We start from the raw sequence: 11,627 nt of genomic DNA, 5'->3' as shown, positions 1-11,627 counted from the left end.
CAGTACCCCCGGATCGCTACGCAATGGGATCCGGAGGCCAGGGCGATTTTTTGATTGGCGGGGTGTATCGTGAGGGAGCAACGTCTTACCGTATCCGGGTGTATGAAGCTTTCGGTGCTCCCGGAGTCCAGCAGGCAGCAGGTTACGTGTCCGTCGACTTTCACGCTGGTGGATGCGTTGGTCAGGTAATGCGGACGGGACTGGTCAATTGACATGGAGGCGAGTCTTGGTTGGTCGTCACTGGTGTCGGATAATGGGGTGGCTGGTGGTGCCCATGTGCTGAGGGGTAGACAAGATGGCGGGGCCCGAAGATCTTGAGGGTTACAAAATGGCGGCACCCATGGAACGCACGTTGCGGGGGTGGAACAAGATGGCAGCGCCCATGGAACACACGTGTTGCACGGAGGGGAAGATGGCGGCGCCCACTGGCCGCACGTGGTCTGAGGGGGTGGTGGCGGCGCCCATTGTCCTTGACTGAGGGGGGTGGGGGCGATAGCGGCTACTGAGCCTGGCACACCGCGGCAAAGTGGCCCTTCTTCCTGCAGGCTTGACAAAGGGCAGCACGGGCCGGGCAGCGTTGGCGTGGTGCTTCTGTTGGCCGCAGAAATAGCATTTGGGGCCCCCGAGTTCGTGGCTGGCATGCAGGTGTATTGGGCGGGCAGCGCCCCCGCTGGGGCGGTTGTCTGTGGGGTCCACGAAGCATAGGAGGGGTGGGCCGCACGGCTGGGGGGGGGGGCGGTAGGACTGGACGTTGCGCTGGGCGACCGTCATGGAGAGCGCTAGCGTTTTAGTCTCTGCGAGGTCACGAGGTCCTTCTAGGAGTCGCTGGCATATGAGATCTGACCCAATTCCAGTCACAAAAGCATCCCGCATAAGGAGGTCTGAGTGTTCCGTGGCCGTAACGGCCTGACAGTCACAGTCCTGGAGGAGTGGGATTAGGGCCCGCCAGAAGTCTTCTATGGACTCACCAGGGAGTTGAGAGCAGGTGACGAGTGCGTGTCTGGCGAAGAGCGTGTTTGTCTTCTGTGCGCAGTTGTCCTTGAGTAGAGTCATGGCTTCGGTGTAGTTCGACGCGTCCTGGATTAACGGAAAGACTTTGGAGCTCAACCTGGAATATAAAATCTGAATCTTCTGAGCCTCCGGAACAGGGGTTGGTGCCGCGTTGATATATGCCTCGAAGCAAGCTAGCCAGTGCTGGAAGATCTTTCTTGAGTGCGGATTCAGCTGCAGGCGATCTGGCTTGATACGGATGTCGATCCTGAGAAACTGATAGCAATAAATTGAGGCACGATCAATTGGACAAAGACGATAGTTGGATCCAACTGAGGCTTTATTACTATCAGATGTGTGGCCTCCCACAGCAGCTGGCGAAATGGCTGCTGGCTGGAGGACACGCATATTTATACCCTGCCTCCTGGGCGGAGCCAGCAGGGACTACCGGCGAACCTGTAGTATAGGTCCTACCGTACATCACCTAATACAGGCGCAACAGTGGTTTACCACATGGAGGGTGCGTCAAAAGAAGGCCACGGGTCTTCCCGCCTGATTGAGGGTGGCAGCCAGAGCTACGTCTGATGCTCTCGACCTGGAAGGGGAGGGACTCATCGATTGCGTGCATTGTTGCCCTGGCGATGTCTGCTTTGATGTGACTGAAAGCTTGGCGGGCCTCTGCCGATAGGGGAAAAACCGTGGACTGGATTAGTGGGCGGGCCTTGTCCGCATAATTGGGGACCCACTGGGCGTAATAAGAAAAGAAGCCGAGGCAACGTTTCAGGGCCTTGGGGCAGTGGGAGAGGGGAAACTCCATGAGGGGGCGCATGCGTTCGGGATCAGGGCCTATGACTCCATCATGCACTACGTAGCCGTGGATGGCTAGGTGATCGGTGCTAATCAAGCATTTGTCCTTGTTATAGGTTAAGTTAAGGATTTTTGCGGTATGGAGGAATTTGCAGAGGTTGGTGTCGTGGTCCTGCTGGTCGTGGCCGCAGATGGTGACATTGTCGAGGTACGGGAATGCGGCCCGCAGACCGTACCGGTCAACCATTCGGTCCATCTCCCATTGGAAGACCGAGACCCCATTTGTGACACCAAAGGGAACTCTTGGAAAGTGGTAGAGCTGCCCATCTGCTTCGAATGCAGTGTACTTGCGGCCGTCCAGGCGAATGGGGAGCTGGTGGTAGGCTGATTTAAGGTCTCCTGTGGAGAAAACCTTGTATTGCGCTATCTGGTTGACCATTTCAGATATGCGGGGGAGAGGGTATGCTTCGAGCTGCATGTACCTGTTGATGTTCTGACTGTAGTCTATGACCATCCTATGTTTCTCCCCGGACTTTACAACCACCACTTGAGCTCTCCAGGGGCTGTTGCTGGCCTTGATAATGACTTCCTTTAGTAACCGTTGGACTTCCGACCTAATAAAGGTCCGGTCCTGCGCACTGTACCGTCTGCTCCTGGTGGCGACAGGTTTGCAAACAGGGAAGGTTGGTCGACCTTGAGGGTCGCGAGCCGCAGACAGTGAGGGGGGGTATGGGGCCGCCGAATTTGAACGTTAAATTTTGCAGGTTACACTGGAAGTCCAGTCCCAGGAGTGTGGCAGCGCAGAGATGGGGGAGGACGTAGAGTCGGAAGTTATTGAACTCCACCCCCTGGACCGTGAGGTTGGCTATACAGTACCCCCGGATCTCCACAGAGTGGGACCCAGAGGCCAGGGAGATCTTTTGTTTAATTGGGTGTACAGCGAGGGAGCAGTGTCTTACCGTATTGGGATGGATGAAGCTCTCCGTGCTCCCAGAGTCGATCAAGCAGGGTGTCTTGTGCCCGTTGATGAGTACCGACGTCGTAGTGGTTGAAAGCGTTCGGGGCCGAGACTGGTCCAGTGTCACTGAGGCAAGTTGTGACAGAAGCTGAGAGATCTTGACGGGCGATACACGGCCACCCGAGTCGGGGTCCTGAGACATCATCCAAGATGGCTGCCCCCATGACTCGCACATGGCCTGTGAGGAGAGGAATGGCAGCGGTCCCGGTTCGCCTGTGGAGACAGCAGCGGCCAACCGGGCCTGGCATACTGCCACGAGGTGCCCCTTTTTCCCGCAGCCCTTACAGATTGTGGATTGGGCCGGGCAGCGTTGTCAGGGGTGATTGTTTTGCCCGCAAAAATAGCATCCCCCCCCGGGGGGGATCCCTGGCTGCCGCACTGCACGAGCTTGTGGGAGATTTAGGGGTGCTTTGGAATCGCCCATGGTTGGGGTCCACCCTGTCCATGCAGGTACCGCGCGGTCGGGAACGTACGCCTGGGCGTTGCGGGAGGCTACATCTAGGGAGTGCGCAAGTTTCCGTGTCTCTTTAAGCCCTAGCATGTTGTTTTCCAGCAGTCGCTGGCGGATTTTAGAGGACAGCATGCCCTCAACAAAAGCATCCCATATTAAGAGTTTGGTGTGGTCATTGGCTGAGACTTGTGGACAGTTACAGTTTCTACCTAACACTAACAATGCGCGGTAAAAATCGTCCAGTGATTCCCCAGGGATCTGCCATCTGGTCGCTAAAAGATGCCGAGCGTATACCTGATTCACACTGCGGACGTAGTGCTCTTTTAACAAAGTCATTGCGTCCTTGAAACCGTTGCGTCTTCAATAAGCGTGTAGATTTCTGGGCTCACCCTTGAGTGGAGGACTTAGTGAAGCGAGATTGTCGTCCAATTGAAGGCTTTAATGAACAAGTAGTTACCCCAGCAGCTCCGGTACAGAATGACTGCTGTGGGTGAAACACAGACTCTTATTCTCCACCTGCTGGGCGGAACCAGCAGGCATTTCCACCACTCATACTACAGTATAAGGTAGATCCCACCTAGGTACCACGATACCCCTAATATACCCCACCACAAGGTGTTTATTTTGAACAAAACAGTAAACATCTCAATAATGGTTTGTGCCCTAGCCCCTAATGCTATCCTGTGTCCTGCACTCGTGCCAACTTAACTGGTGTCTACCTTTCTGGCCTTACGGGCCCTAATGCTACGTCTAGGTGGATCCTCAGGTGGTACATCAGGAGGAGGTGGCCTACTGCGATTCCCACCCTGTGACCGGGGTCCCGTTTGACGGTCTCCTCTGGAGCGACCGGACCTGGATGAGCATGGCAATCGTTCAGGTGTCTCAGGTGGCGTAGTGCCACTGAGTTCTGCCCACCAAATGCGCCAAGAACATGAGTGAGGGGGGGGGGTCGATTCCGAGGCAATGTGGTGTTCCAGCACCTCCCCTACAGGAGTCATCAGCACAGTCTCCATCACCTCCTCCACTTTGGGGTGCCCAGTGGCGCCCTTGTGACGGGGGTGAACTCCTGGGGCTCCCCCACCACCTGGCACTGCCTGTCCTGGAGGCCGGCTCTCGTCTTGACCAGGGTCTCCATGCTCAAGGCGTGGAGTGCAAGGACTCGGCCACATCTCTGCTTAACAAAGCCTCGATTACTCTACTCTCGTCTCGTCATAATTGATAGTGCATCAATTTATGAAGCAGAGATATTACAGCGATGGAACTACGCATCAAGCCAGATCGCCTACAGCTGCACCCTCAGGCAGACAATGCCATGTCGGCCTTTGACCATTGGCTAGCTTGCTTTGAAGCCTACATCGGATCAGCGACAGAATAACCCTCAGAAGCACAGAAACTCCAGATCCTGTACTCAAGGGTGAGCTCCGATATTTTTCTCCTTATCCGGGATGCACCCAACTACACTGAGGCCATGGCGCTTCTGAAAGGGAACTACATCCGGCTGATCAACAAACTCTACACCAGGCACCTCCTGTCCACGCGGCAACAACTCCCCAGTGAGTCATTGGACGATTTTGAGCATGCCCTGCATGTCCTGGCGAGGAACTGCGATTGCCAGGCAGTTTCGGCCGTTGAACATACTGAACTCTTAATCAGGGACGCTTTTGTTATGGGCATGGGGTCGGCGTTCATCCGCCAGCGCCTCTGAGAAGGGGGTATGCTCAATCTCGCGGCAACCAAGCAACTCGCGACCTCACTAACGGTAGCCTCCCGTAATGTACAATCGTACGCCCCCGACCGCACGGCACCCCCCTCGTGGACATCGTGGGCCCCACCAGCCAACCCCAAGCCTGCGCTGCGCTGCAGCCAGCAAACACCGGGGGGGCCAAAGTGCTATTTCTGCGTGCAGACAAAGCACCCCCGGCGGCGCTGCCCGGTGCGGAGTGCAATCTGCAAGACCTGTGGGAAGAAGGGACATTTCGCTGCGGTGTGCCAGGCCCGGTCGATCGCTGTTATATCCAGGCCCAGTGTTCCTGCACCCCCCACGCGTGTCCCCGCAACCCTCGTGCGGCCAGTGGGCGCCGCCATCTTCCCCCATCAGACCTCATGCGGCCCGTGGGCGCTGCCATCTTTAAAGCCGCCCGCCATGTGCGCCCCATGGGCACTGCCATCTTCGACGCCATTTTGGACGGCGCCTGAGGACCCCTGCTCGTTGGGCATCTCATCTGGCCGCTCATCGCCCGCCAACGCCGCCGACCAGCCCGGGGCCCACCAACACCAGCCGCAGCTTGCCTCCATCACGCTCGACAAGCCCCGGCCGCACAACATCGCAACCGTGGCGACGACGGTGAAAGTCGATGGCCACAAGACACTGTGCCTTCTCGACTCCGGGAGCACGGAGAGCTTTACTCACCCCTCTACGGTAAGGTGCTGCTCCCTCGTGGTACACTTTGTTACCTAGAGAATCTCCCTGGCCTCCGGATCCTACTCCATGGAAATCCGAGGGTACTGCATAGCCACCCTCACCGTCCAGGGCATAGAGTTCAGCAACTTCCGGCTCTACATCCTTCCCAACCTCTGCGCTGCCCTGTTACTCGGCCTGGACTTCCAGTGCAACCTCAAAAGTCTAACTCTCAAATTCGGCGGACCCCTACCACCCCTTACTGTGTGCGGCCTCACGACCCTTAAGGTTGACCCACCTTCCCTGTTTGCAAACCTCACCCCGGACTGCAAACCCGTCGCCACCAGGAGCAGACGGTACAGCGCCCAGGACAGGACCTTCATCAGGTCGAAGGTCCAGTGGCTGCTGCGGGAAGGCATCATCGAGGCCAGCAACAGCCCCTGGAGAGCCCAAGTGGTAGTTGTAAAGACTGGGGAGAAATACAGGATGGTTGTTGACTACAGTCAGACCATCAATCGGTACATGCAGCTCGACACGTACCCCCTCCCACGCATATCTGATATGGTCAATCAGATTGCATAGTACCGGGTCTTCCCGACAGTGGACCTGAAATCTGCCTACTACCAGCTCCCCATCCGCAAGGCGGAACGCCCATACACTGCGTTCGAAGCAGACGGCCGCCTTTACCACTTCCTTAGGGTTCGTTTCGGTGTCACTAATGGGGTCTCGGTCTTCCAACGGGAGATGGACCGAATGGTTGACTGGTACGGACTGCGGGCCACCTTCCCGTACTTAGATAACGTCACCATCTTCGGCCACGACCAGCAGGACCACGACGCTAACCTTTCCAAATTTCTCCACACCGCCAAACTCCTGAACCTAACGTATAACAAGGAGAAGTGTGTGTTCAGCACCAACCACTTAGCCATCCTTGGCTATGTTGTGCAAAATGGAGCTCTAGGGCCCGACCCCGACCCCATGCGCCCCCTCATGGAACTCCCCCTCCCCCACTGCCCCAAGGCCCTCAAACGATGCCTGGGGTTTTTCCTCCTATTATGCCCAGTGGGTCACTAACTATGCAGACAAGGCCCGCCCACTCATCCACTCCACAGTTTTCCCCCTGACGGCTGAGGCCCACCAGGCCTTCAATCACATCAAGGCGGACATCACCAAGGCCGCGATGCACATGGTTGACGAGACCCTCCCCTTTCAGGTCAAGAGCGATGCATTAGATGTCGCTCTGGCCGCCACCCTCAACCAGGCAGGCAGACCCGTGGCATTCTTTTCCCACACCCTCCATGCCTCCGAAATTAGGCACTCCTCTGTCGAAAAGGAGGCCCAAAAGGAGGTCCCTGGGAAGGCCCAAGGAGGGCAGCACGGTAGCATAGTGGTTAGCACAATTGCTTCACAGCTCCAGGGTCCCAGGTTCGATTCCCGGCTTGGGTCACTGTCTGTGCGGAGTCTGCACGTTTCCTCTGTGCCACATCCCATGAATACCAGTTGGCTCTATATTTCCTCACCAATTTGACGTTTCTTCATTTTCAAGCGTGCCAGCAAATGTTGACTGTCTATTTAACTGAAAGTGGCAAAGTTAGGCTGTTCTCAACTGACATCCACCTATATGCACTTCACTGCATTTATCTTTTGTATTTCTAAGTGTCTCTGTGCATTTAGCAGCTTGTTTGAAAGTACTGTCTATAATGTCCACTGGTGATAAATATGGCAGCTCCATTTAATCTAGATTTTATACTCTTTGGGAATGGCTAAATACAATCAGCCAATTCTGATAGAACTCCAAAGATATCGGAAGCTTTGGATTGATTGATTTAAATGGGAATGGAAATCATGCTGTTTTCTATAAGAATAGCCTATCCACAGCACCAGTTTTTTTTACCTGTAAGGCAAGTTGATAAACTATCTTTTGTCCTGTGCCAACATCTTTTGGTAATTGTCATTTTCCTTTGTTGTGAAGAGCAGATACCATAGTATTTTTATTCATGATTCAATGATTTGTTCTTTGGAAATACAGGTAACAAAATATGTCAACAGCTTTTAATAAGGATTGTGATATCTCTTGAATAAAATTCTACTTCTGACCTGTGATTCTCTGTACAATTTCCTTCTGTTACAACCCTTCAAACTAATAACTCCTCCTCTCTGTGGTTCCATGGGTCTATCTGGAAACTCACTGGTGAACTTTCTTCATGAAAGAGCTCAAACCCTAAACTGTTGCAAGTCTATTATTCTGAACTAATTTAATTATTTGAATTTAAATTCTCCAACTCGCACAGTGATGGTGACTGTGAAGTAGTTTTGTCGTAAAAATGCCATCAGATTCACTATTGTCATTTAGGGAAGGAAATTTCTGGCCTAAACGTGGCTTCAGACAGACAGCAATGCGGTTGACTCTTAATTGGCCTCTCAAATGTCTGAGCGAGCCATTTAGTTGTATCTAACCACGATGAAAAAGTCTAATAAGACTAAAGCCAGATAGACCACCTGACATGGGCCTAAGCATTTGACACAACAAAGGCACACCTAGCCCAGTAGACCCTGCAAAATCCACTCCTTAATAACTGGGAACTTGTGCCAAAATTCAGAGAGTTGTCCTAAAGACTAGCCAGGCAACAGCCAGATATAGTCATACTCACCAAAGCACTGGGGGAGCTTCAATGTTTTCACTCTGTCTGGAGTTAGCTCTGTCCTCTTTGGTTAGGGTGAGTCAAAGGCTGGTATTGCCTCAGAAATATTCTCACTACACTGGCCTTACTTTGCAGTCTGCTAACTACACACTGTCTAAGCTCACACGTGGCTACATAAGTCAGAAAAGAAATAGACTTGTCCATTCTTTGCTGAAGCATTGTATCAGAAGATGACAGGTTCCCACAAAACTGTACCACAGAATGTTGAAGAGGGGAAAGAAGGGTAAAAAAAAAAGGCTACATCATCCATCGAATCCCTACAGTGCAGTCGGAGGCCATTCAACCCATTGAGTCTGCATCGACCCTTCGAATGAGCACTCTACCCATGTCCACTGACCTGTCCAGCCCGCCCTATCCCCGTAACCTCATAATGTAACCTGCACATCCCTGGACACTAAGGGCCAATCCACCTAACCTGCATATCTTTGGAGTGTGGGAGGAAACCGGAGTACCCAGAGGAAACCCACGCAGACACGGGGAGAATGTACAAACTCCACACAGTGACCCAAGGTCCAAAAAAGAACCCGGATCCCTGGCGATGTGAGGCAGCAATGCTAACCATTGTACCACAGTGCCGCACAAATGGACATCTTGTGGCGCAGAGGCTTGATGCAGAGTAATGCCCTGTAAGCTATAAGTCACTGGCAACAGGGCAGTGACCGGTTCTGGGAAAAACCTCGCTATGGTAACAGATTAAAGTCTGCCTGTGCAACACTAGGTGCAGGAAGAGAAATGACAACCGTCACCCAAAACCACATTGTCATTAGCTCAGCGCTATATGAATGAACTAGATATAAATCTGTTGCAGAGATTTATGCAGATTTGTCAGACAATAGCCAGCCAAGAATTTCAGTTAGTATAACTGTGAAGTTTAATACTAATGGAAGCAGATAGAATCTGGAAACATACCAAGTGTTTGACTGACACAAACATGACTGGATGGCTACAATTTGCAACTGGTGAAATTAAAACACATACACACCCCAGAAAATGAAACGTATGTTTGCCGTTGAGATCAAGAAATGATAAATGACTAAAACCAACCAACCCAGCGGAAAGCACTGCAGTGCTGATTGAGAAGGACAAGCAACCCGATTGTTCCACCCCATGCTATTTTAACACAAAGATGTCGACACTCCGACTGCGATTGTTAATGACTTTAATTGGATTTACAGGTATGTGAAGAAAATAGTCTTATTGTGTATCTTGATTTGAATAATGGACAGTATCAAATTTGCACATCTGTGGGGTGTGTTATTTGGCTGTTTTTCTCATAAGTTACAAAGGTACTGCTTTTGGTCAAGAAAGGCCCTCATCATGTAACATATTTCAATGAGTGCAAACGGATCACTACTGAATTGTGTAATTTTCATGATTTCTGATCCTTCATGGTTTCTGATTCTGTATGATTAATATTCGATCTTAATATGATTAGTAAAAATAAATAATTGAAGTTGCAATCTAAAATTAAAAATGAGAGATATTAAATGTTTATTAATTGTTTCTCAAAATAGAAGGGTGCTGTGTCTAATTTCTCTTGTTAAAGCTCAAGTTACACTAATGTGATCTTAAGGGGTCAACGAGGTAACAATGGTGGTTCTTTTTAACAAGAAGGAACCTGCTCTGCTTTTTGTGAAGAGTGCATTTCCCCCCCCCCCCCGATGTAATCCACACGGTGCTCCCATACCACACCGGGACAATTTTTCTATTTTGATTGGAACTCTTTTTGAAGTCAAGCTATTTGAAGTCAAGCTGTGTTCTGAGTCAATGCTGGACATTAAACAGAAAAGTCGACCACCTAACACTGAGGCAAATATTCCTGCTATTGTTATCATTCAACGTTGATTTTTCCTGTACCAAGAGCCTTGGTCAATCACTTAAGACCCTCAATAAAAGTAACAAGAAAGTAGGATTTATCAGGTAGGAAACCGATACTAAAAATAGCTTAGCAGTTAAACGGATTTTGAATTCTTTGAGGGGCGGATAGTAGGAGGCAAGGTTAAGGGTTCCCAATCATTTGTCCTGAATGGGTTTTATAAGAAATATCTCTAATATTTACAATCATATGCTCCATTGTTTCAGTTCTGTCGGTTCAAAAGATTTATTTAGAAGTTGCTGTTGTGATGATAAAAAATTATTTTCTTGAGGAAAAAAACCTGAGACAGACAAGTGGCAGCAATTGTCCTGATTCATGCTGGAGAATAAACATTCTCTTCTCCTGCATTTTAAATGTAGTTTACTTTTTCTCTTTATTGTTCCCCCTGTTTTCATGTCCTGGCCCTTTCAGAACTTTTCAGCAGCTGATCCACAAATCAGTTGTATAATATGGTACACCGATCAGTGAATGCTAGGAAATAATAAAACACTCTCTTTTTTAATCAGCAAACTTGTTTCCATCTGCTATTTTAAGTCTTGTCTTTTACTGAAAAACCAAAGTGAAAGAACATGGTCCATAAATTTATGATGTAGCCATATATGAAGATAGCAAAAAAAACAAAGTACATCAATCAATATGAAGCTTGTTTTAAACTATGAGAATTATGGGAATGCCAGACCTTTCACCTTTGACACAGGTGTAAAATGGGTTCTATCGAATAGAGTAGGATGTGTAATGGGTAGCCTATCGGATTCTGTGAATTTGAAGGTTCTTCCCATGGACTTCTTCCCATGGAGTGCCGCAATTTGGAGGTCCAGGGAAATAATAAGGTTCCGGGGAAAGAATGAGTAGAAGAGAGTAAGAGACTGTATTGTGTCTTGATTTCAAAACACTAAAGGGAATGATGCATAGAAAATACTGCATAAGGTAGGTGGCCAGTTCCTGCACCAGAGAAGTTATTGATCCAATCATTCTTTTGTCAATAAAAATAGTAATATCAAATCTGAAGAACTTTGGAAATTTTGTGTCAGTAAACATCAAAATATTAGTGACTGTCAATGTAAGGCTGATGTTGTGATAACAAACATGCATAAGTGGACTGTGAATCTCCGTCTAAATAATTATATGTTTATTAGTTTTGTGCATGATAAATAAAATGATATGTTGTTTTGCACCATTTAACATACAATATGTTGTTTAATTCATTCATGGGATGTAGGTGCCACTGCCTAGGTCAGCATTTATTGCCCATCCCCAATTTTCCTTGAGAAGGTGAGAGTGAATCGCTGCGGTCCATGTGGTGTCTTAGGGAGGAAGTTCCAGGACTTTGACCCAGTGACAATGAATGAATGCGATACATTTATTTTAAAAATAAATTTAAAGTA

At 49.9% G+C, this 11,627-nt stretch overlaps 1 protein-coding gene across 1 annotated transcript in view; it reads left to right on the top strand.

The window, feature by feature from the left end:
• Nucleotides 1-9,452: 9,452 nt before the first annotated feature.
• LOC140421131 (V-set and immunoglobulin domain-containing protein 1-like) overlaps nt 9,453-11,627 on the top strand; it is a 79,889-nt gene continuing 77,714 nt past the window's right edge. Inside the window, exon 1 of the mRNA XM_072505558.1 lies at nt 9,453-9,541. Coding sequence (XP_072361659.1) covers nt 9,493-9,541 — 49 coding nt within the window. The 5' untranslated portion in view covers nt 9,453-9,492. The remainder of the gene's footprint in view (nt 9,542-11,627) is intronic.

This window comes from Scyliorhinus torazame, chromosome 5 (assembly GCF_047496885.1).
Source record: "Scyliorhinus torazame isolate Kashiwa2021f chromosome 5, sScyTor2.1, whole genome shotgun sequence".
Taxonomy (NCBI): Eukaryota; Metazoa; Chordata; class Chondrichthyes; order Carcharhiniformes; family Scyliorhinidae; genus Scyliorhinus; species Scyliorhinus torazame.
This window is presented reverse-complemented; position numbering and strand designations above follow the sequence as displayed.